We start from the raw sequence: 26,500 nt of genomic DNA, 5'->3' as shown, positions 1-26,500 counted from the left end.
ACTGACCCTGGACTCTGACCTCATAGGTAGCAATGAATAGCCTAATAAAAGCACCAGTGGAAGGGGAAGCCCTTGGTCCTGCCAAGACTGAACCCTCAGTGAACGTGATTGTTGGTGGGAGGGTGGTAATGGGGGGAGGATGGGAAGGGGAACACCAATATAGAAAGGGAGGGGAAGGGGCTAGGGGGATGTTGGCCCAGAAACCGGGAAGGGGAATAATAATCGAAATGTAAATAAGAAATACTCAAGTTAATAAAGATAAAAATGAAAAAAAAAAGAATTTGCAGTAACAGTTATTACTGTCTCATACATCACACTGGTAATTCGATGGCTTTGTTTATCTAATAATTTAATTTCCTTGAAACACTTGAAAGCACCTCTTTTCTTTTTACGCATCATTGCATTACCTTACCATTACCTTAGCATTCTTATTTGACAATATTTCTAACATAGATAATAATTAACAATTATTACCTCAGAATAAAAATGCTTCTTGAATTGTCAAAAACCTAAATAACTTTTTTTTTTTTTTTTGGTTCTTTTTTTTCGGAGCTGGGGACCGAACCCAGGGCCTTGCGCTTCCTAGGTAAGCACTCTACCACTGAGCTAAATCCCCAGCCCCAATAATTTCATTATTATTATTGTAGTACAACTACTACTACTAACAGCTAACATGAAGGATATATGCCAATTACTATTTCAAGATTGTGTGTTATTTATTCTGTTAAAAAGATCTCAGGGTTGGGGATTTAGCTCAGTGGTAGAGCTCTTGCCTAGCAAGCACAAGGCCCTGGGCTCTGGGTTCGGTCCCCAGCTACGAAAAAAGAAAAGGAAAAAAAAAAAAAAAAGATCTCATGTCAGCTGGGCATGGTAGCACATGCCTTTCACCCTAGCACTGTAGAAGCAGAGGCAGGAGGATTGCCATGAGTTAGAGATCAGCCTGGTCTACACACTGAGTTTTAAGCCAGCAAGGGCTTCCCAGTGAGACTTTGTATCAAAAAACCAAAACAGACAAAAACTAAAAAACTTTTGTTGTAGATACTTCTATGGTCCTCATTTTTATAAACAAGGAGTTTGAGGTGACCGAGAAGCAACTCTTCCATAAGCATATGTTTTATAGGCCAAAATTCTCTTTAACCCATTAGACTGTATTGGTATTTCTATTCTCTCTGTGTACTGGGAACAAGCTAGGCAGTCGCTGTACCAGCTGAGCCGTATCCGCAGCCCTAGTTTCCTTTTTCTGAAATAGGGATTCATAGTTTTGCTTAGATCTCAGAGCAGTCTATGAATGTACACTCCCCATAGCCTACCTACAAAAATAAGTAAATGAATAAATGTAACACCCTTGTTTTGAATCTGTTATATCAAGATTCACATATTTAAATTTTAGTTTTTATTGATCATTATTGACATTTCAAGCTGTAACAAAGTAGAATAATATAATTAAGTTTGTGTACTAAGCAAAATGACTATCAACATAAGATCAGTCACATTTTATTCCCAGTGCAAGGGGCTGAAGAGATGACTCAGTGGTTAAGAGTGCTTACTGCTCTTGCAGAGGACCCCTGCAACTCCAATTCCAGGGAATCCGATGCCCTCTGTGGCCTTTGAGGGTACATATACTCACGTGCTCATCCACAAAGAGACACGGCTACACCTATTTTTAAATATTTGTATCTAATTTACTCTTTTCTTATCCTATGCCCCCATTTTTATTCTTCTCTTATACATAACATCCCCACCTCAGTTTCTCCTCTCTCCATTTTTCCCAGTCCCTCCCTCCATGTCCTCTCTCTCCCAGATCCTCTCCTCCATTTCCCTTCAAAACAAAACAAAATAACAAAAGAGTAGGCCTCCCAGGGAGAGTAGGCACAAACCCTCAGTCAAGGCTAGCCAAGGCAACCCAGTAGGAAGAAAAGTGTCCCAAGCTCAGTCAAGAGTCAGAGATAGCCCCCACTCTTGTTAGGGGTTCCACAAAAACAAGCTACACAACCATAACAAATATGCTGAGTCCCAAACTCAGAGCCACACAGGGCCTGTGTTTGTCAATTCAGTCCCTGTGAGCGCTGCTTAGTTGATTGTGTGAGGCCATGTTCTCCCGGTGTCCTTCCCCACTTTGGTTTCTGCACTCCTTCCCTCTCTTCTGAGCTTTCTGGGCCCCAGCTAGTGTTTGGCTCTGGGTCTTTGCATCTGCTCCCATCAGTTGCTAGATGATGCCTTTCTAATGATAATTTGGCTTGGTTCCAGTCTACCGGTACAGCAGAATATCATTAGGAATCATCTCATTGAGTTGTTGTTGTTGTTGTTGTTGTTGTTGTTGTTGTTGTTGTTGTTCTATCCTGGATCTCTGGGCTATTTCCCTCTGGAGGGCTCAAGAGGGAACCCATGAATCTCCCTGGGAACCGGAAATTGAATAGATTTTTTTGGGGGGAGACTAGGAGTGGGTGGAGATGGGAACAGGAGGGATCATGTGGGTGATGGGGAGCAGAGAGAGTACTGGAATTAGGGGTGGGATGTAGAAACCTAGTATACTTGAAACTCCCTGGAATCTGTGAGAGTGGCCCAGAAGAAGTCCCCTAGTAATAGAGTGCAAACTGGCTGTCTTCCATTACCAGACAAGGCTCCCAGCAGTCTGACTGGGGTGTCCGCCCAGCCACAAATCCTTCAATCTGCATAATCTGTCCCGCTTGTAAGATGTGCTGGGGTGATAGTGGTGCAGAACTTGTGGGTGAGTGGTCATGCAGTGACTGGTCCAGGTTGAGACCCATGTCACTGGATGGCCTCTGCCCCTCTTTTATATGTCATTATTGAAACATGACTTGAGTGAGGCTGTTCTAGTTCGTTTTGGGTTACATTAATAAACACCATGACTTGAACCAACCTGGAGAAGAAGGTCTTTCATCTTACACTTTATACAGCTCCTCCATCACTGAGGGAACCGAGGTAGGGAGGAGCTTGAAGCAGAAGCCCACGGACGACTGCTGGCTTGAAGTCTACATGTAGCTACATTTTTTTTCTTTTAAATACATCCAAAGTTCCACCCAGCAGTGAGCCGGAGTCTCCTTCATCAATTAGCAGTTAAGAAAATGCCTACAGGGGGCTGGGGATTTAGCTCAGTGGTAGAGCGCAAGGCCCTGGGTTCGGTCCCCAGCTCCGAAAAAAAGAACCAAAAAAAAAAAAAAAAAGAAAAAAGAAAATGCCCACAGGCCAGTTTGTCAGAGGCTGTTCTTCAGTTAGGGTTCCTTCTGTATGAATCAAGTTGACGGTCTGAGGTATGTCATAGCCAGTGTCCTTAGCACCCAGTCAGTGACTATGAACCACTAAAGGATCCCCCTTTACTTAAGGCAAACCCCAAGCATTTCAGCACTAAATATTTCAGTATTTGTCTCTAAGGACTTTAAAAATCATTTGTGTCAATATCAAATATAAAAATAAACTTTGAGCCAGGCATGATAGCATACATCTTTAATCCTTGTACTCTGGAGGCAGAGGCAGGAGGATTTCCGAGTTCCAGGCCATCCTGGCCTACAGAGTTCCAAGACAGCCAAGTTCCAAGACACAGAGTAAAGTCTTATCTCAAAAAAAGGAAAAAAAGTCATATCCTTTGTTAAGCACAGTGACCAGCATTTATAATCCCATTTATAAGTGATTGGGAGGTAGACGCCAGGTTTCTGTGATTTGTTTGTTTGTTTTGAGCCAGGGTTTCTCTGTGTAGCCCCAGTGGTGCTGGATTTGCTTTCCAGGATCTCTATGATTTTGAGGCCAGTCTGATCTAAGTCATAAGTTCCAGGCTGCTAGCCAGAGATACACAGTGAGACCCTGTTTTAAATTTAAAAAAGAAAAGAAAAGGAGCAATACCTTTGATTTATCTGTTTTTTATTTTTTAAAAGAGGCAAATTCTTGGTATAGAGTGTTAAACTCCTGATTCTTCTGCCGCTTCCTCCTGAGTGCTAACATTGTGTGTAGGTCTCTGCCACTACAATTGACCCTTAGTCTTTTATATTAGTATCTATTTAATATCCCATAATTTGTGATTTCCCTCATCACTTTTTTGTTTTATTCTGGTGGTTGTTTTGTTTATTTGTTTGTTTCTGAGACAGGGTTTCTCTGTGTGGCCCTGGCTTTTCTGTAACTCACTGTAGATCAGGGTAGCCTCAGACTCAGAGATCCTCCTGTGTCTGCCTCCCACGTGCTGGAATTAAAGTTGCTTGCTGGCCACCACTGCCTGGCTTCCCTCATTGATCTTAATTTTGGACTTTTCTTGAGCAAATCTGTCAGTATATTTTAAGATGTAATGGCATATCTTACTCCTTTTCTTATTCTGTATTACATTAGCACTCTGTGGTACCCCTGAAGTATTGTGGGATTCTAAGTTAGAGGGTTTTTGTGGAATTTTAAATTAGAAATTTAGTTTAGGGGAGGAAGTAATAAGAGAGCGCAGCATGGGGAAATAGAATCAAGGTTCATCATATACGTATATGAAAATGTCGTAATGCAACCATTTCTACTTTTAAAATCTAGTGAGGAGTTTAACAAACATAGAAAGTGCATCCTTTTAGTAAGAGAACTTTTCAGTTAGTTAACAGACAGTCCTGCTTCTTCAGATTCTATTTTTTATTTGTCTTATTTTTTTCTTATTCTTTCCTTTTGGGGGAAAAAAAGATTGAAACACAGTGTATCTTATTTTTATCAAAAATTAATAGGTTAGACTACCATCAATGGCAAGCACTTAACAGTTAAGCATATTTTTTCCAGGCTTTTTTTTTAAGTAAGCTTTAATTGGAATTATAATTTACACTTTGATTTTGCTACTTAATCAGCTTGCCAGCTATATGACCCTTGCTTTTTCTCAGCTTCTTACTTTGTTGACCCAGGGTGCTGCTGTGTGGTCCAGGCTTGTCTTAGTGTGTACTGTGTCACCCAAGTTAGCCTTCCCTTCACAGTCCTCTTGCCTCAGCCTCCCCAGTACTGAGTCATAGATAACCAACCTAAGACATCTTCTGGGACACTCTGAAGTGGGAAAAATGTGAAAGGATGGAGACAGTGGGTTTCCACTATATCGCTCAAAAATAGAATTTATTTTTAATAGGTTTTATTTGTGTGTGAAACTGAGCATGATCCATTATCTAAAATAAAAACTACATAGCTTTCTTGGTTTAGTGAAATGTATACATTTATGTAACTTTGATAATTTCTCTGGGTAATGTTATCTTCCGGTTCATTTCTTTAAAAAATGTATTTTAGAGATAAAAGAAGACTAGAAGGTAAAGGAAGATGCTGGGATCAGAAAGAGCTGTTGTAGAAGAATGGTTATCAGAATTCAAGGTAAACCGGGTTGGAATAAGACTGTAAAGTATATGTGTCAGAAGTTCAGTGATGCTAGTATGTTCTGTAAAGAGCCCTACAAATACATTTTTAAATAGAAGTTTTGGAAAATGGAATAATGCTTCTCTGGTTGTTCTTTCAAGTAGAGCTAATATGAATAAGGGTCAAAGGAATTATGTAGAAATAAAAATAATTGTTAGGATTAAGATATATCCAGTAAAAGACTGGCATCTTCAAGTTTTAATAATAGTATTTGTTCTCTGCTTTGATTTCCCGTGGTTAACAGTCAGATAGATGGAAACTGTGACATATGAACACTTATGAGGTGTGTTGGGAAAGCCTCAGTAGAGGAACTGGATATATCCTGCTCTTTCAGGCTGGAAGGCTTTAAAGTGACCTGTTTTGGTGAAGTCAGTTATGATATATAACTTGTGATCATTTTTCATGGATAAAGAGCTAGAAAACATGTGTGTGAATTATTTAATATTAATTATGCTAATTTGTTTTAAATGTTCTTATTTGACTTTTACTCAAGTGGCACTCGATGTTAAATAAATTTGTTTCCTAATTATTAAATTCATTTTACTGTCCTTTGGTGGTTTTATCGTAGGCATTACCTGACACTCAGATTACCAGTTATGCAGCAACCTTGCACCGGAAAAAAGCCCTTGTGCCAGCTCTCTATAAAGTTATTCAAGACTCAAACAATGAGGTAGGAAAGCTTAGAAGAAAAGTAAGTCCTAAAGAAGAGATGAGACCCGTGTACTGAAATGACATACATGCAAGTTTGTAGTTTCCTGTCTGACTTGTGGAGCCAGAAAGCTTCTTTCTTCTATTTTCCATCCTGATAGTTGCTTTTGCTTCCCCACCCCCACCTTTACATTTGAAGTGTTTTGATCTTGTTTCCTGATGAAGGTGGTCTGCTTTGATTCTCAACTTCAGTCACCTTCATCTCAAAGGATTATTTGCCTAATATATATATTTTTTTTCATGTTCTCTGATGTTCCTTCTCTAGAAGCCACATTTTTTACAGTATGCTGATTCAGCCTTCTTTATTTTAATATCACGTACCATTATTTCTTAGTACTGTATGATGTTTATAAGCTCTGATCAGTTGTAAGCTAATAACACAGAATTATGCTGCTGTTTATTAAGTTTACCCAGAAATTATCAGAGGATGTGCTTTTAAAAATCTAAATAGCAAAGACCAATAAACTGAGAATAACAGTCAACTGTTCCTCAACCTGTGATAGAAGATAGAAAATGCAGCAACTGAATCTGTATGTAAACTTAACGTCAGATACACAGTATTTGTCCCTTAACACACTGGTGTGACGTACAGTTTTCTCCCACTGGATTCATGTGTGCTTTAACATGACAATGAAAGGAACACACAGGAAAGTAGCTTCTTATCTTCCCAGATACAGCCTCCGAGACTGCCTCTGCTGTGTACTGCAGTGAGCTTGAAGAAGTTCAGGTAACAGCTCCTAACCAGCAGCCTAGCTTAAAGTGCATCCTTAGCCTTGTCTTCTCACCGAAAGCTTGCTTATTGACTCCGCCTTCTGTCTCCTTCTTTTGGATTGGCTCTCAGACTTGCATCTGCTGTTATTTCTAGCAGCTATTGCAAGATTCATTTGCTGCCTTTTCTCCTGCGGTGTATTGCTGAATTTTTAAAACTTCAGACATGGGCTGTGTGTTTGTGTGTGTGAGCATGTGTAGATATCTATTTACTACATACTCACACACACACACATATCATACATATCTTTAGTCAAGAGTATTTGAAAATTTCTAAATAACAAATGTTATATACCCTACCCCTGATTTTGCACTGTCTTAACATTTAAGCTTTGCTTATTAAAAATTAATTGTTTTATGCTTTTCTCTTTAGATTGTAAGCTCTTCATGGGCAGTGGTCATATTTTTTTATGATTGTTACTTCCCCAGAATGCTATCATATATATAATGAATATTTAATAAATATGTGCTTGGAATGTGGTTGTAGGTGTAAATAAATAAGTGAATATTGATTAGAAAATAATGAAATAAAAATGATTCTAAACTCTTTAGTATGAAAAGTGACCTCACTTTTAAAAAAACTTTTAAGATAGACTTTTTTAAAAGTTATTCAGACTCCGCCAGACAGTTGTGGCACACACCTTTAATCCTAGCACTCGGGAGGCACAGGCAGGAGGATCTCTGTGAGTTTTAAGCCATCCTGATCTAGAGAGTGAGTTGCAGGACAGCCAGAGCTACACAGAGAAATCCAGTCTTAAAAGTTATTCAGACTCTTCTGTATGGTTCTGCTTCATAATACCACATGGTACCTTAGGAAATCCAGGCTCAAGACTTTAGCATTCATCATAATTTTGAAGTTGCTTTTTACTGTCAAATCAGAAGCTTCTAATCGTGCATTCAGACTTTGAAAAATCCGAGACAATAAATTCTGAAGAACCCAGAACTCTTCTGTAGTCAGAGACCAGTGCATTTTACGTCCTGACTTTGTTATATTCTGAAACAGCATGAGATGTGCTACCAAGATGTTATTTCAGAAAATGGCCATTCATTTTATTTAATATGAATTGAACCTAGGATAGATAGTATAGTCTTAAAATCAATGTTGCTTTAAAGACATAGCAGTCCTAGATAGACTTTTAAACTTTATACCAACAGTGTTGCTTTTCCCTTTTTTCATCTGTGAAGATCTTAGAACTCTAATGCTTCTTCCATATTGAGCTCTCCACTCTGTTGAGTCCCCTCTGTCCATTTTATATTTTCTTTGACTTCATCCTCTAGCCTTTGACCTTTCTCTGAGTATTCCACTGTCTCTCTTCCCGTCTGCCTGCAAGTGTGCAGGGGTTAAGATGCAGGAGTCCTGAGATCTCAGTCAGTCCTGGGATTTCAGTGCCAAGCACTTCACCCACTGACCCATGCCTGCTCACCTCCTTTCTTTAAAACAAAACAAGTTCTTCTTTGAGTTTCCCTTCTAGTATCTAGCTAATTTCTCTGTCATTATTCACACAGGGACTTATAATAATTTTATTGCTTATTATCTGTCTTATTGTCTCCATTTCTTGACCTCACATTATTTTTCCTAATCAAGTTAGATTAAGATTCCGTTATTTCACCCAAAATGCTCCCTAATGTTTTTATCAGACAGTATGTCACAGTAACTATGGTTAACACTGTATGCTTAATTTAGGAAAGGTGTCAGTTATTCCTAAACTTTTTAAGCCAAAGATGACCTTTATCACTTTAGATGCAAATGATAGTAATTATGGGGTTTGGTTTTTGTTTATGGTTTGTTTGATACAAGGTCTCTTGGAGCTATGTAGCTGAGAATACCTTTGAACTTTGTTCCTTGAGCTTCTGTCTACCAAGTGATAGGATTACAAGTGTGTGCCACCATTTTTGATTTCCATTGAGAACTTCAGAAGTAGTATGGTACAAATGCTTAGGATTAAAGCATGTCACAATGGCAGGCTTTAGTGACATGCTTTAGTGACGCCCCTCCCACCTTCAAAATAAGAATTAGGCCTTTAATTCCAGCACCAGAGGTAGAGGCAGTTGGGTCTTCTGAGTTCTGCCAGCTTGGTCTATAGACCAAGTTCCAGAACAGCCAAGGCTATACACAGATAAACAAAACAAAAACAGCAGAGCCATGATTTTGGAACATCTGTTTCATTCGTATGCTTAGAGTGGCTTGTCTGCCAGATATTTTCTACTAAAAAAAGTGAATGTTAATGTCTTCATTACAAGCTTATTGTGATTATATCACAGGCCATAAAAATTTACAGAAAGCAATCTTTGGAGAAAGAAGTATGGACTCCTATCGAGCAAATGTCTAAGTGTGTGTAGCCTAATTGCTGGGCACAGTGCTGCCATCACTTACCAGATAGCAGTGCTTCCGGTATTTGTAATGAAACATTCTTTACTATAAGAAACCTGTGAGAGTGGGAAATCCGCTTAATGTTAGAAAACCTTCATTTAAAATCTTCTTTACCACTAATTTTTATAATCTTCAACAAACTGTGTGATTGTTCATATATTTTAAGGAGATAGTTTAATTTTTTTCATTTTTAAAAATATTCTTAAAATTTGCCCTGATTTTTATTTCTCTTAGAGCATTGAGTATTTACTAGACTAGAATTTCATTTTCTAAGCTTTAAAGTTGTTCTTCAAGAACAAAAGTCAACTTTTCTAAATATTAACTGTATAGTTGGCAATAGATCTGTTGACAGCTTTACAGTTATAGAAATAGTGACCATTCAATAATACTGAATTATTAAAAACTATATTTAAGTAGATTTGAATGTAAATATGCCACTTAGAATAAGGTAATAAGCATATGAGATTACTAAGCTGTTTTTTTATTTTTGGTAATTAAATTTTATATACAGTTTGGTCTCTTATCAAACTTATGTGTAGTTGAAAGTTAGCCAGGCCTGCACAGTCTACAGTTAGTAGGAACAGACCATCTTAAGTTAGCCAGGCCTGCACAGTCTACAGTTAGTAGGAACAGACCATCTTAAGTTAGCCAGGCCTGCACAGTCTACAGTTAGTAGGAACAGACCATCTTCAGTCAGTAGTGCATATTACTGCTCCCTTTCTTCAGTTTTCAAGATCATGAGGAGAGGGCCCTCACTTCATTCATGTGGTGACTTGAGAAGAATTAGTCAGTTAAGCACTGAAAAGCATCTTTATGCCCTCGAGCATCTGCTTACCTTACCTCCCACCCCAGCCCTGCTATGCTCAACCTTTATGTGGGTGCGGAGCATCTGAACTCAGGTCCTCACACTTGTCAGCAGGAACTTTACCCACTGAGCTATCTTCCTAGCCCCTAAGTCTCTTAAATAAATACAATTTCTGAGACACTAAATCTGCTTTGACTTCTCTTGTGTGTGTTTAAAATATATGACCTAGAACTTTGGGTGCCCATATCATGTGTTTTATAAAACCTCTTCATCTAATGAGTAGCATGTAATTTGGTTAAGCCATGGCTTTACTTGAAATTTAAAGTGTTTTTAACTAAGAAGAAATTTCGTGAAATGAAAGATGGACCAGTGAGACTGCTCAGTGGATAAAGGCACTCGCTACAATCTAAGTTGAATCCGTAGAACCCATATGATTCATCGTATGAGAGAACTGGATCCCACAAAATTGTTCTTTGACTTTCATACATGTGTACATGGCATTAAAGAGACAGCACATAAGTGCATACATACATAAATGTAAAAACAAAATAAAATAGAGACTAGAAAGTTTTGGTAAGGACAGAAATCAACCTCAACAAGTATAAGTATAGTACATTGGCAGACAGACTAATTATCTAATAAAGTTAGTAGCATAGTATATCAGAACATATAGTGATTAGTATATGGTACTGAAGTACTTAGAGTTAGTGGTTTGGTCAGTTTGATATGTAGCCTATTAAAAGGCTTTGTTGAGTTAATTCATATATGGAGGAATTAATATTGAAATTTATTTTTTATAAAGGTGCATTTGCCTTTTAAGAAATACGTTACAGCCCAAGCAATGGAAATAATATTGTTCTGTTTTTCTTTTAGCTCCTGGAGCCTGTCTGCCACCAACTGTTTGAGCTCTATCGTAGCTCTGAGGTTCGACTTAAGAGGTTCACTCTGCAGTTCCTGCCTGAATTGATTTGGGTTTATTTGCGACTTACAGTTAGTAGAGACAGGCAGAGCAATGGCTGTATTGAAGCACTTCTCCTAGGAATTTATAATTTGGTGAGTGATTTATAATTTGAAAGTGATAGTTTAGAAAATTTAAAATATTTTTAAATCCTCTGAAATATTTGAAGATTGTTTAGAGAAAAACAAATTGAAATGTCTATTGAATAGCTTTTTTGATCTGAATACAATTAAGCTAGATACAAAGTAATCATATGTAAAGTTGTTGAGGAGATCAATGATAACATTGTTAGATCAGATGACTTCTTGCAGATGTTTTATTTAATCAGTGTTCATAAATGCATTTATAAGAAACAAGTTTAAAAATGAACTACAGGCTTTTAGAGCAATTTCTCTACCTCAGAAGACACATTCTTAGATGACTAATGATGCAGAGTATGAATACAAAAGGAATGAGAAATTGAAATTTGAGTCAAAGTTACTACAACTCTCCAGAAGAAATGGCTTCTGAAAAGGTATACTTTCGATTACTTGAGATTAGGAATCAGTGAGATTTTAGGAAGAAGTAATTGTCTTAGTATGTCTGTAGCTGCAGTAAAAACACCATGACCAAAAAAGCAACTTGGGAAGGCGAGGGTTTATTTCACCTTGCAGTATTGTTTCAGTCTGTCATCTAGGGAAGTCAGGTCAGAAACTCAAGGTTGGAACCTGGAGGCCGGCACTAAAGTAGAAGCGCTGCTCACTCACTGGCTGGCTCCTCAGGGCTTGCCTAGGTTGCTTTCTTACACAATTGAGGACCACTTGCCCAAGATGGCACCACCTAGGACATCAATCAAGAAAATGCTCCACAGGTTTGCCCTCGGGCCAGTCTAATGGAGACATTTTAAATTAAGGTTTCTTCTTCCCAGATGACTCTAGCTTGTGTCCAATTGGCATAAAACCAGCCAGCACAGTGTCATATGAGCAAGACAAAAGGGAAGATCAGTTCTGTCAGTACACGGGATATATATGCAAGCTAAGAGAGGTGACTCCATCCTGGTTCCATTAGTGTTAGGCTTTTGTTTTCATTCTCCCTGTGTAGTTTAGGTGGCCCTCAGACGTAGTATGTAGTGCAGGCTGGTCTTGAAATCTTCACTTGATCTTAGGCCAAAAGGCTTCATTCTTGATCTTCTTGCCTTAGCTTCAAAGGCTAAGATTGCAGACCAGTACCACTGTGCACACCTTTTCTGGTTTTGAAGTCAGGGTCTCATTATGTAGCCCTGGCTACCTTGGAACTCAGTGTGTAGGTGAGACTGGCCTTTAACTCACAAAGATGCCTCCTGAGTGCTGGCATTAAAGGTGTGAGCTACCATTCAGCAGGAAAGTCTTTAATGTGAAGAGCTCAGATTTTCTTTAATAGGCATTCCTTGGGAAAGCAAATGAGAGAGTTTTGAGAATTTTATTACGTGCTAAAAGTAATGGTGCTAATTTCATGCTTTTCATTTTCTTAACAGTTGGATAATACTGCATTAAGTAAATGTTCCAATTTTCCCTCTCCACCCCTCAGTTGACTGACATCTAGGCTGTTTCCGACTTTTGGATATTATAACTAGAGCAGTATTGAATGTGGCTGAGCAAATATCTCTGTAGTAAGATGTAGAATTTCTGCTGAAGAGGGTGTCCCTGGATCTTGTACATTTTTTAAAAATGGAACCTCATAAAACTTAAACATTTTTGTTTTGTTTTGTTTTCATTGAAAAGCTAACCTGGTCTTTAACATCATCCTTGGTTGTTTTTGAGACAGGATCTTACCATGCGTCTCTCACTGGTCTTGAACTTACTATGTAGACCAGGATGGCCTCAAATTCAGAGATCCGCCTGCCTCATTCAAGTACTAAGGTTCAAGGAGTGTGTCACCATGCCTAGGTTGTTTTTTTTTGTTGTTGTTTGGGATTTGTTTTTGTTTCTTAAACCAAATCTCAAGTATTCTAGACTGGCTAACATCGTGTCGCTGAGTCTGGCCTTCTAACTTCTAACTTTAACTTTCCCTCCCTCTACCCCCTAAGCCCAAGCTTGCAGGTTTGCAGTGTCATGTCTGGCTTTAAAACATGCAGTGGAGTTACGTCCGACTCGTTACGACAGTCTATAAGAACAGGTTTCTGTGCATGGCTTTCAAGCTAGTTCCATGATACTAAGGAAAGCAGAAGGCAGTGAGAGAAGGAGAGGCAGCAGCTTTCACTCCTTGTGCTGTTATCTAGAGGCAGGTGATTACTGATACCTGAAGATGAGAGTTGACTCACTAGAGAATGAAGGACATCAATATCTCCCCCCCCCCTTGTTTTTAAGAGAACAAACACTTTTAAAAATTTGTAACCACGTGTAGTAGCACACAGTTTGAATCCCAGCACTTGGGAGGCAGAGGCAGACAGGTCACTGAGTTCAAGGCCAGATTGATCAGAACAGACAGGGCTACATAAGGAGACCCTGTCTCAAGACACCTTTAAAATAACAAAGAATTGATATGGTGATTCATACATTTATTCTCAGCTTCAGGAGTCTGATATAAATTTTTTATTTCAGGTCAGCCTGAACTACATAATAAGTCAGGCTACAGTCATATGTAAGACCCTGTCTCAAAAAAAAAAAAAAAAAATAGAGGGAGAGAAGAAAGAGCCAGGCGTCATGTCCTACAGTTCTAATCTTACTACTCAGTGAACTGAGGTGCAGATGTGAAGCCTGCCAGGACACATAGTACATTCCAGGGCACCCAGGCCTGCCAAGTGAAACCGAGTCTTGAACAAACAAGAACACATAAGAATTTTCTCACAGTTCTTCTGAAATTACTTAAATATGCCTATTTCTTGATTACTTATACTAATACTGTCAACACGTAACTTCTTACAGTACAGCAGTTGATTGCTGAGGAATTATATATTTTTTTAATCAATCTTGGGGCTGGAGAGATGGCTCAGTGGTTTAGAGCACTGACTGCTCTTCCAGAGGTCCTGAGTTCAAATCCCAGCAACCACATGGTGGCTCACAACCATCTGTAATGGGATCTGATGCCCTCTTCTGGTGTGCATGAAGACAGCTACAGTGTACTTACATGTAATAAATAAAATAAATTTTTTAAAAGATTTATTCTTGAAATGTTCTCACTATAAAAATGTTACTTATAGTACTAGACATTTAAATAAGTTTGTTTATGGTAAGCATTTCACAAAGAAAATGTGTTAAAGCCTCACATACACTAGAAATATATATGAATTCTGTCAGTTATGGCTCAGTAAAACTGGAAAATGCTTCATTTCTATTATAATAATGTGTTTTTCTTATTTTGGTAAATGTTTGGTTTAGTTATTGGTTTTAGTTATTTTTGCTCAGCCATGTTTCTACTAAAGATCTGATCAATTTTTTTCCCTCTAAGATCTAGTTTTCTGTGTCACCTGTGCTTTGCCTCTGTCGTCATGTTGAATTTGGAGTCATATAATTGTGTTCAGTACCTATGGATAATAACCATGCCACAAATGCATACCAATTTGCTGACAGTTCAGAAGCGTATGCTAGAATAATAGTATTTTATGTACTATTGTTTCTAAAACTCCCCCTCAGTTAGTAAAGATACATTCTATAAATTAAGGAAGTAATTAGGTTATTTATTTTGCTACAGACTTAATATTACATTGGTTTTGTACATTTTTTTTACTATAGGAAATTGCTGATAAAGATGGAAACAATAAAGTGCTGTCTTTCACGATCCCTTCCTTATCTAAGCCTTCAATATACCATGAAGTAAGTAATGGTTGGAACATGGAATGTTTCAAATTATGTTGAGAAAAACATAAAAAATTATTTTTTTGCCAGAGGTAAATATTGTAAATACTTTCTTGTTTCTGTTTTTGAAGCATGTTGTTTTGTAGCCCAAGTAGCTTTCAAACTCACCAGGCAGTCAAGGAAGACCTTGCACTCCTGAACCTGCTTCTACCTTCTAAGTGAAAGGATTACCACCATGCCAGGGCCCTAATACATAATCTTCTCTTCTTGCTTGTGAGCTGAGATGGCTCAGTGGTTAAGAGCACGGACTGGGGGTTGGGGATTTAGGTCAGTGGTAGAGCGCTTGCCTAGCAAATGCAAGGCCCTGGGTTCGGTCCCCAGCTCCGAAAAAAAGAAAAAGAAAAAAAAAAAAAAGAGCACGGACTGTTCCTCCAGCGGATCCAGGTTCAATTTCTAGCACCTACATGGCAGACCATAACTACCTGTATGTCCAGTTCCAGGGGATCTGACATCCTCTTCTGACCTCCATGGGCACCAGGCATGCACCTGGTCTACATTCACACTCATACGAGAGGGAGGGAGGGAGGGAGACAGAGAGAGAGACAGAGACAGAGACAGAGAGACAGAGAGAGCTGACAACCTGAGTTTAATCCCTGGGATCCACACAGTGGAACAGAGACTACGTTGTAAATTTTTTTAGAGTAGATATTATGTATAATATCAAGGGAGTTAGTATTTAGTGGAGAAATTTCCTCTACTTCTTGTTTATTCATTTAATTTCCCTTACCAGTATCATTTTCACCTTATTGAATCAATTTTTAAACAGTTGTCTTTTTCCATATTGTATACTGCTTATCGTGTTAGACCGATTCATTTTTATTATTCTTTAGGAAAGTAACTACTCAGAAGGCTGTTAGAGCATTATGTTTCAGAATAAAGGAGTCTAATTGCACATTCTATCTTTTCACTAGTATATTTGTTTTGCTTATGTTTACTCCACTGAAGAATGTAAGACTATTCATTATATAGGTAAAAGATGCTATTGAGCTGATTTAGTAAAATCCAGTAAGAAATGTGTTAAGAGTCAAATTCACAATCTTCCGTGGCCTCTGATGTATCAGATTGTGAGCAACACACATCATCCTGTTTCCTTTGAGCTTAATGCAGCTATTAATTTTTTAAGTTAATTCCTGAGACTTTGTTTTGTGTTAGAAATAGCATGTCTCCTATTTAGCCAGGATTCATTTTAGCATAGAATATTTCTGAATAATGCATTTTAATTAAGTTATTTGTGTTGTGTTATAAAATAAAATTGATGGTAGTAACATTAATAAATGATTGTGCTAACTTGAAAAACATGAAATCAATTGTGTAAAGTTTTTTTAGTTAAAATAATCAGTCTTCAATACTGTCTGTTATATGTAATAGTTATATTCTGTGTCCTAGAACTCAAACAAATATAAATGAATCTCTTTCAAACCTTAAAGTTTTCAGCAGCTTTTAGTTTTCCTTAAATACAGAGTACTTAATATTTTTCAAAAATGAAGTGATATATTTCAAATTTTATGTATCTTCTACACATAGTTTCTAAAAGAAGGAATAAAATGTTATTGAAGAACAGAGAAAAACTTACTTCAAACTCTGTTTTATTTAAACAAAATTAAATATGACTACATAGTACAGGTTTTTCTACTCTATTTTTGAAGACATCATATGCTGTATCTTATTTTTTGTAGCCCTCTACAATTGGATCCATGGCTTTGACAGAAGGGGCATTATGTCAGCATGACCTCATCAGGGTTGTTTACAGTGATCTTCATCCTCAGAGAGAAACATTCACTGCACAAAACCGGTAATGGTCAAAGCTACATAGCTACAAAGCTGGAGAGATGGTTCGGTGGATAACCACTGGCTGCTTTTCCAGAGGACCCAGGCTCTATTCCCAGCATCCCCGTGATGGTTGATAACAATCTGTAACTCTGGCTCCAGGTGGTAGAATAATAATACCCTCTTCTTGCCTTTAAGGGCACCAGGCATGTATGTTGTACACATACATATTTGCCAGCAAAACACTCAAATAAACCTAGCTTTTAAAGTACACAGCAACAATGGTGAATTATGCCTAATGGTTAAGTATAATTACTTCATCTCAAGCTGGATATGACTGAAGTCCAAAAGTAAAATGCATAATACTAATCAAATATACTGTAGTACAGACTGAGCATCTTTGTCTGAAAAAATCACAAATCTGAAATGTTCCAATGTTTGAAATCTGATGGGCACCAGCATGATAGTGCAAGTAGACAGTCTACACACAGTCTGTGTGACTGGGACACAGGGGAAATGCCAGTGTACTAAGATACTGCGAGGTAAAATTACCTTCTGGCTGTATGTGTGTGGTACATGTGAAACATAAGTGAGTTCCGGTATATACTCGGGTCTTACCTCCCAAGAAGCACACATTGCAGTATCTGAAATATTTCTGGTCTTTGGCATGGTAGATAAGTACTCAAAAAAATTGTTTTGAACTTTGTACAACACCACATCTGCTCCATCCTCCCCTGGACTCTTCCCGTGTCCCCCTCCCACATTAGTAATCTCTTCTTTAATTATTGTTACATGTGTATAATATGTATGTATGGATACACACACACACACACACACACACACACACACACACACACACACACACACATCTGTATATATAATCAACTGAACCTATTTGCTTGCATATACATGTGTCCAAATCTGACAACCACTGGGTCACTCACACTTCAGAGACCTCACTCTTCAGAGCCATTGACCACCTGTAGCTCTTCATCTAGGGGTGGTACAGCAGACTGGACAGCACCCTGTTGTATCACTATGTCTTGTCTATAACCAAATTCCTCCCCTCTCACTATAAATGGTGTCAGCTGCTTGGGGGAAATCTTCTGCTTATGGGGCAGTTCAACAAATTTTATTAACTATTAAACAAGGTTAATGTACCCAATCAAATATATATGTCACAGTACTGGAGAGGATACTCAGCAGTTAGAGCGCTGACTGCTCTTACAGAGGACCACGTTTCAATTCCCAGCACCCACATGGCAGCCCATAACCACCTATACCTATGCCCAGTTTCCGGGCAGCAATGCCCTCTTGTGGCCTCTGTAGGCATCAAGCATGCATGTGGTACACAAACACAACATACTAACAAAGTGCCCATAACATAATATAATAAATAATGAAAATTCCTCCTTTCCTCAGCAGCCCCGATTCCCATTTTCTGATCGTAGTGATTATGAATGATTGAACTGTGATGTGGAAGTTTTTGTAGTACAATTTTTACTGTGAAGTAGTTTACAAATATTCATAGTTTTGCCCCCAAATTAAATATGCATTACTTCCACATAGTTCATTAATGAAAACTTCTGTCTTCTGCTTCCCCTGCCTTCCATTTTCCCTTTTCAAGACTTAGCCAGTTGTTCTCAACTGGGTGTTCATTGTCTCCTACATATAGCGTTTAGCAAACAATATGGAAGATTGATTTGATTGATAAAGCTGGTGGAGAGAGCTGTTGTGCATCTGATGTGCAGGTTAGTTAGGAATGCTGCTGTTCCCGCAGGATAGTGGATGCCCTGGAACTGGAGTTGCAGGTGAGCTGTCACGTGGGTGCTGAGAAAAAAAACCCACAAGACTAGCAAATACTCTTATTTATTGAGCTGTTTCTCCAGTCCTTTGATTTGGTTGGTTTTGCAGGTTTGGTTTGCTTTGGTTGATTGGTTGGGGCTTTGTTTGGTTTTGTTTCGTTGAGACAGAGTCTCACTTTTATAGCTGTGACTGGCCTGCAACTCACTGCATAGACTGTCTCTGACCCCTGAGTGTCGAAGGTGAGCTCCACTATACCTGGCCTAATTTTTTTCCTAAAGAAGAAACTAATGCACTGGCTATGGCTCATAATAGTAAGAATTGAAACAAACTATTGAGGAGGATACTATAGTAACCTGATTAAGAAATCATGAAGATTTACATTAAGGCATTGCTGTAACTATTTAGTAAGTAAATAATTTACTGTTGTCTCTGATAGAAATAAATAATTGTCATCATGTTTTATTTTTCTAGGTTCGAAGTCCTGAGTTTTCTCATGCTGTGCTATAATTCAGCTATTGTGTATATGCCTGCATCATCTTACCAATCTCTTTGTCGAATGGGTTCAAGGTGAGAAGAGTCTTTATCATTCTGTATATTAATATAGTAACTTGAAAAGTATTATAAATGCCAGGCTATTGTAACTTCTGATATAGTAGTAAATAAAAATGATTAGTAGTAAATAAAAACTTACATTCCTATGGGAATGAAAGTTATGTTAAGGGCCTGGAGAGATGGCTGAGCGGTAAAGAGCACTGACTGCTCTTGCCCAGGGTTTCCCATCGTCTACCTGGTAGCCTACAACTCTCCCTAACTCCAGGTCCAGGTGCTCCAAGTCCTCGTCAGGCCTCTGTGAGTACTGTACTCACATAAATGTGCATGCATGCATGCAGGCAAAACACTTACACACATAAAAAGGAACAATAAAAATTATCAAAAGAAAAGTATTTTAACATTCAACAGAATATTATCTAGCTCAACGATTAGGTCAAGTCCACCAAGTTTAGGATTAATTATCGATGCATCAGATTGTTCTCTGGGTGCATTTTTTTAAAAATAAATTATCGTAAGAATTTTGAATAATGAACCTGTGTGTGTGTGAAAAACCTAAAGAATAAAAATCTTGGGACTGGAGAGATGGCTCAGCAGTTAAGAGCACTGACTGCTCTTCCAGAGGACTCAGGTTCAGTTCCCAGCAACCACTTGGCAGCTCAGAACCATCTGTGACTACAGTTCTAGCAGACCTGACACCTTCACATGGACATGTATGCAGACAAAACAGCAATGCATGTTAAAAATAAATAAAATTATTTTTAAAAAGGAATGTGTATCTTTCCCTTATATATTTTGTGTGTTTAAAACACGGCCTCACATAGTGCTGGCTGACCTTGAACAGGTCCTGACCTTCTACTGGGAGTGTAGTAGACAAGATCCTTTATCTGTTTTGTAAACTAGTATCTGTATTGTGTCATTTATACATGTGATAGCAAAGGAGCATTCTGTGTGCTAGATTATAGTCTGTAGGACCTCAGAATTTCATAAGAAGTTAGGCTTGGCTAAAACTTACATGTTACTATAGAAAAAATATATAATATAAATTGGGTTAGGGTCATGGACTTTCTGTTCTGAGCTTATGTAACCAAGTGACCTTTTGCTTCAGCCCCCAGCCCCCAGAGTTCAGTCACATACAATCCTAGCACTTGGCAAGCAGAAGCAGGTTGATTCTGACTTGAGGGTTAGTCTGGACTACAGAACAAAATCCAGGACAGCCAGGACACAGAGAGACCCTGTCTCAGGAAAAGAAAAAAATTGATATGCAGTTCCTTTCTTTTGATACATAACAAATTCTTGGACCAGCAAGATGGCCTAATAGGTAAATGAGCTGGTTAAAAAATCCTTAAAATGTGAATTCACTCTCCAAAAGTCAAATTACAAAACTGGGTGCAGTGGCTTTCCTCCAGTGCTGCTGCAGCAAAACTCATGAAGGCTCTTATGGATGAAGTGCAGGGCAGAAATGACAGCACAGTGAGAGGAAAGAACTGTTTCTCCAGACGTTAACTTATGACCTCCATGGACATACTGTGAGAGACACACTAAACAATTTTTAAAAAGAAAAACCAGTTCCACAAGTTTAGCAGCTTATAACATCACACATTTATTATTTCATAGTTTTTATGAGGCAGTAATGTAATCATGGCTTGCATCTTAGAGTTCATTTTGTTTTGTTTTTTTAAGAGAGGTCTCACTACATGGTTCTGACTGGTCTGAACCTCCCTTTGTAGACCCAACTAGTATAACTCACAAAGATCAGCCTATGTCCACCTCATGAGTGCTGGAATCAATGGCAGGTGCTACCACACCTGGCAGCTTAAACGGTCTTTTAAAGCTGTAGAAAGGCAGAGGGAATTGTAGTCTATGAAGGCTTAGCACTTTGGCCAGAATTCTGTTCCTATAGTTGTAGGATTATAGGTTTCTTTATCTAGTTGGCTGTCTGCTGGAGTCCATCCTCACATAGGTGACACATGGGCCTCTTCATACAGCTTAACACATCACAGCTTGCTTCTTCAAAGCCAGAGTAAATTGAGAGCATCTAGCATGATCTGTTTTTTTTTTGTTTTGTTTTGTTTTGTTTTGTTTTTTTTTGTTGTTGTTGTTTTGTTTTGTTTTTCCGGAGCTGGGGACCGAACCCAGGGCCTTGCGCTTGCTAGGCAAGCACTCTACCACTGAGCTAAATCCCCAACCCCCATGATCTGTTATTTTAAGAATAGTTGTACACATAATATACAAATAGTGTGTTGAATCCTTTCACCTTTGCCACATTGCGTTGAATAGAAGCAAGTTACATGTTCCACCCTTAGTGGATAGAGATACAACATAAATACCAGAAAGGAAGGCTCATGGGGATCAAAAATCTGTCTGAGAAACACTCAGGTTCACATTGCTGTTCTGTTACTGGGAGGAGCCCGTTCTTGGTTATAACAGAGCTCATTAGTTTGGGTAACTGGCAGAAGTCTAATCTAAGTTATCCATAACTTTGAATTTATAGATTATCTTAAAATTTAGTATATTATTGTATCCTACTTATAATTGTTAATGGTGAAGAAGGTTCTTATCTCTAAAGTAGATTCTATGTCCCCTGGATAACTTCTAAAAACTTTGTTCTTAACCTTGTCCTTGTTTTTTATTGATAGTCACGTTTTTCATCCTGAATACTTGATCGTTTCTAGTATGTGACTATTGATATGACAAAATCATTGAGTTATTTTAAACATATAAAGTGTATAAGTACCACAGTAATTTGGTATCTACTATTGTCCATTAGAAGCTTCATCTTTAACAGTCTGGTTTTTGGTTTAGTGATAGACTTCTCTATAGGTGAGGCTGGACTCACATTAGTTGTGTGGATCAGGCTGGCTTCCTTTCTGTTTCTTGAGTGCTGGGATTATAGGCATGTGCCAATTTTATCAATATAATGCTGTTTTCAATTTGTAATATTTTTATTACCTTATTATATTCTATATATGTATATAATTTTTAATTTAATGTAAGGCACTAAAATTTTTCTTCTGACTTGTTATAATTAACCTGATCTCGCTTCTTGCCCTTTTGGCTATGATCAAGTATAATTAACCTGATAAAGTTATGAACATAAGCACACTATAACTTGATACTAATGTTATAACACTGTAACTATTAAGATACAACTTCTGGAAGCATCTCAGTGAAATGAAAGGCAGTTGTTGGTGATATTTTGACTAATAGTGGCTTTAGTGATCTCTGTTGTTACTATTTCCAGAGGTGACAGCATCTCCTTTGGGCATCATGGCCACTCTTATACCTCTTGTACATCATAAGCTGTAACTGTAACTTTTGAAATGGCTGGTTCAACTCCGCTGTTTTGGCTCAAACTCCCCCCAAGCTGACTGATTCAGTCTGACTCCTCTCTGGGCCTCTGGCTGAATTGCTGATTACCTCATACCAGCTTTGGCGATCTGTTCTAATCTTCTGGCTCCTTCTCATTCACTGGCTCGTTCGGTCTTCACCTGGGTCTGACTTGTTCTCTCTGCAACTTGTCTCTGTAAAACTCTCCTAGTCAAAATGGCCTCCTTTTTTTTCCCCTCACTGCATGGCTCCCTCAAGTAGCTTCCCTTTCCTCTAGTCTCATGAGAAAGAGTTGGGCATATCCTGTTCTGTCAGATCTTTCTCTGATTTGTCAATTTGTCTACCACTCAACTAGTCATCACTTTCAAACATGGGTCCATCCTTCTACAAACTAACTTTACCTTCATTGTCTGGGGTTAATGGTGCATGTCTGTATTCCAACCAGAAGGTTTAAAGGTATGTGCGAAGGGATAAGTCACACCACAACTAGAAACAGGTTTTTTTTCAGTAAATAATACAATCTCTGGGTTTGCAGTATGATCAAATATCCTGCAACAAACAAGATTCTCAAAAGAGGGTCCAGAAGTTTATTAGCATCGGGCTAATGTGTTAAAATGGAGTATAATTTAGAAGAGCATACTGACATATACAGCAGAGAGCAGAAGAGATTCAAGAGCAAGCTTGGTTATAGGAACAATAATCCCAGTCTTTAATCCTAGCACTCAAGTGACAGAGGCATATGGAACTCTGTGGGTTCGGGGCTAGCCTGTGCTACGTAAACAGTTCCAAACCAACCCCGATTACACAATAAAACTGTCTCAAAAAGAAAGAAAACAAAGTTCATTCTGCTTAGTAGCTCCCAGAGCCCCTGTCTCCAGTATCAAGGAGCAGAGGTGACGTCCAGACAGCACATTTGTTAGAGATTGCTCACCATGTTTCCACTATGGAAGGAACAACACCCCTGTCCATGAGAGTCACCAGTCGCCGTACTGGGCTGCACAAGGAAGAAAATGAATAGGTAACATTTGTGCACATTTAATTTTGCTTAAATAAAACATCAAATAAGTAATAGTGAGCTCATGAACAACAGTATTTTGAAATGTTGTTTTAAGATTATGTACTGTCCAGGAATTCCCCAGTACAATTTAGAATAGATAAAAAGTTATATATTTATGTTTGAGAGGGGGGAAAAAGAGAGTGAGAGAAGCAGAAAAAGGATGTCTGTGAAAGAGACTGTTAGCTATTTGAGAAAACTTAGTACTTTGTATGGAGTCCACTAGAATTCATGTTTTATGAATAAAGACATGCTTAAAAAAATTAAAAACCAACATCCTCCACCTGGTCATGACACTGGCACTTAACAGGTGTCAGGAGCTGAAGGATGAGTCGTTAAATTTATGAATTTAGTCAATCAGGGAGTCAAATGTTAATTACTGTATTTTTTCTAGGGTTTGTGTGAGTGGGTTTCCACGACAACATGAGAAACAGTGGAAGGAACTTTGTGGTCGAATCGTATTAGATCCTGAATTTATGGTGCAACTTCTCACAGGAGTTTACTATGCTATGTAAGTAGGAAGAAGATGAATTCTCCTGTACATGTTCTTTATCTTCTTTATAGACTCTTGTTTCATGTAGGCCTGTTGCCTTGTTTTCTAATGTGGTTTCTATTCAGCACCACATTGGATAAATAGCCAATTAATAACATGACTAGTCATAAAATTAGAGCCATCTTAGAATTTTAGGTTTTCTATATGGGAAACTATTGTTTCTATATAGTTATCATGATTATCACGAATACTTTAAAATAGATTATTCTGAATAGCAGCACATGGTTAAAAAAAACAATTTGTATAAAGAAGCATCTGTAAGCTACTATAAACATAGAGTTGAAATCTTCATTTTTTATAACCAAAACTAGGACAATTGAGCAATTCGAAGTAAGAGTTTTGTTTTATAACGGAGGCAGTAGAACTTGGGATAGGTTTTTTTTAAGTTCTAAAGACCAGAGATATCTATTGAAAATACTAAATAATGAATCCCATAGGTATAATGGACAGTGGGACCTTGGCCAGGAAGTACTTGATGACATCATTTATAGAGCTCAGCTAGAACTCTTTTCTCAGCCACTCTTGGTAAGTGTTTGTTTGTTTTAATATATGTTAAAGCATATAGTGGTCAAAATGTTACCATGGGGTAAAGGGCAGGTGGGCATTGATGCAAATTGAAAATAAAATGTTTTAGCCAGGCAGTGGTGGAGGATGTATCTCTGAGTTCAAAGCCAGTTTGGTCTACAGAGTGAGTTCCATGACAGCCAGAGTTACACAGAGAATCCTTGTCTTGAAAAATGAAGGGGTTGGGGATGTCTTGAAATCCTTAAGAAAAGAGAAAAACAAGTACTAACCAGCATCTGGAAGCACATGGAAGCAGGCAGATTGTTGCCACATGGAGGAAGTGGTCCTCAGCTACTTGGTAAGTTCCTGGCTATTCTAAACTAGACAGTAAAGCCCAGTTAAAGAGAGGCCAGCCACAGAGGTTTGTTGTTGTCTAGTTAATCTGTTTATTTTACTTTTTCACTTTACATCCTGCTCACTGCTCTTTTCCTTGTCACCCCTTCCCACAATCCTTTCCTATCCCTTCTCCCCTTCTCCTCTGAGTGGGTCAGAGCCCCTTGGGTATCCTACCACCCTGGCACTTCAAATCTCTACAAGGGTAAGCTCTTCCTTGCTCTCCCACCGAGGCCAGACAAGGCAGGCCAGCTAGTAGAACGCATCTCACACAAACAGGCAACAGCTTTTTGGGATAGCTCCACTCCTGTTGTTTGGGACCACAGGAAGACCAAGCTGCACATCTGCTACATATGTGCAGGGATGCCTAGGTCCAGCCTGTGTGTGTTCTTTCGTTAGTGGTTCAGTCTCTGAGAGCCCCAAGGGTCCAGGTTAGTTGACTCTGCTGGTCTTCTTATGGAGTTCCTATCCTGTTTGGGGTCTGCAATCCTCCCTCCTGTTCCTCCATAAAAGTCCACAAGCTCCATCCACTGTGTGGCTGTGGGTGTCTGCATCTGTCTTGAGTCAGCTGCTGGGCGGGGCCTCTCAGAGGACAGCCTTGCTAGACTCCTATCTGCAAGGGTAACAGTATCATTAATAGTGTCATGGATTGGTGCTTGGCCATGGGGTGAGTCTCTAGTTGGGCAGGTTATTGGTTGGCCATTCCCTCAGTCTCTGCTCCATCCCCCATGCCTGCATTTCTTATAGACAGCGTGCATTTGGGGTTGAAATTTTGTGTGTGGGTTGGAGTCTCTATCGCTCCACTGGGGTTCATACCTGGCTACAGCTTCTTCAGGTTCTATATCCCCAATGTTGTGAGTCACAACTAAGGTCACCCCCATTGATTCTTAGGTGCCTCTCTTATCCCAGTTCTCTGTCTCGTCATGGAGATGCCCCCCATGTCCCTACCCCGTCAGTTGCAGATTGTCATTCTCATGGCCATCTCTCCTGTCCCTCCCATACCTGATCAGTTTCATTCAGATGTACAGAAAAGAAAGGCTGTCAAGCTTGAGTGAAATCTTCATTTTATTATTATAATCAAAACTAGGACAGTTTAGAAATGAAGTAGTCACTACAAGAGCTTATTTTTCTCCACATAAACATAAATTCTGAATCATTTCCTTTAATAAAGTAAAATTAGAGCCAGGCGATGGTGGCACATGCCTTTAATCCCATCACTCAAGGCAGAGGCAGGTAGAGTTTGAGACCCACCTGGTCTACAGAGTTCCAGGACAGCCAGGGCTACACAAACCCTGTCTCAAAAAACAAACAAAAAAAGAAAATTAATACGCAGTACACAAAAAGAAAAATATTCTCTGTAGACATAAGAAAACTGCACTTATAATCTTACTTTAAAGATTACTAGCTTACCAACATGTAGGGGACCTGTGAGATGACTCAAGATAAAGGCACTTGCTGCCAACCTGACAGCCTGAGTTCAGTCGTAGAACCCTCATGGTAGACAGAGAACTTTTCCCGAAAGCTGCCCTTTGATCTCCACACTTATGCCATGTTATTCTCTCCCACACACTATTTTTTTTAAGAATCAAATACAAATGTTGGGCCACCAATATGACCCAGTGGGATCATATTTGCCATGCAAATCAGTCACTTTGAATTCTATCCCCAGAATCTACATAAAGGTAGGAGAGAACGGACTCTATAAAATTGTTCTCTGACCTCCATATAACATAGTGACTGCCCTCCACATACATA

At 38.7% G+C, this 26,500-nt stretch overlaps 1 protein-coding gene across 12 annotated transcripts in view; it reads left to right on the top strand.

The window, feature by feature from the left end:
* The window catches only part of Hycc2 (hyccin PI4KA lipid kinase complex subunit 2), a 72,290-nt gene that overhangs the window by 30,926 nt on the left and 14,864 nt on the right, over positions 1-26,500 (top strand). For 10 of the 12 annotated variants that reach the window (XM_006244984.4, XM_006244983.4, XM_017596454.2 and 7 more), the window contains 8 exons: positions 5,245-5,325; positions 5,936-6,037; positions 10,893-11,072; positions 14,667-14,747; positions 16,466-16,581; positions 18,834-18,929; positions 23,690-23,806; positions 24,286-24,373. In XM_006244984.4, coding sequence (XP_006245046.1) covers positions 5,275-5,325; positions 5,936-6,037; positions 10,893-11,072; positions 14,667-14,747; positions 16,466-16,581; positions 18,834-18,929; positions 23,690-23,806; positions 24,286-24,373 — 831 coding nt within the window. In that variant the 5' untranslated portion in view covers positions 5,245-5,274. Of the gene's footprint in view, positions 1-552; positions 587-5,244; positions 5,326-5,935; positions 6,038-6,746; positions 6,803-10,892; positions 11,073-14,666; positions 14,748-16,465; positions 16,582-18,833; positions 18,930-23,689; positions 23,807-24,285; positions 24,374-26,500 lie in introns of those variants that run through there. The other 2 variants (NM_001025710.2, XM_063267187.1) reach the window with 2 other exon arrangements.

The sequence above is a fragment of the Rattus norvegicus genome, chromosome 9 (genome assembly GCF_036323735.1).
Source record: "Rattus norvegicus strain BN/NHsdMcwi chromosome 9, GRCr8, whole genome shotgun sequence".
In the NCBI taxonomy this organism is placed as follows: domain Eukaryota; kingdom Metazoa; phylum Chordata; class Mammalia; order Rodentia; family Muridae; genus Rattus; species Rattus norvegicus.
This window is presented reverse-complemented; position numbering and strand designations above follow the sequence as displayed.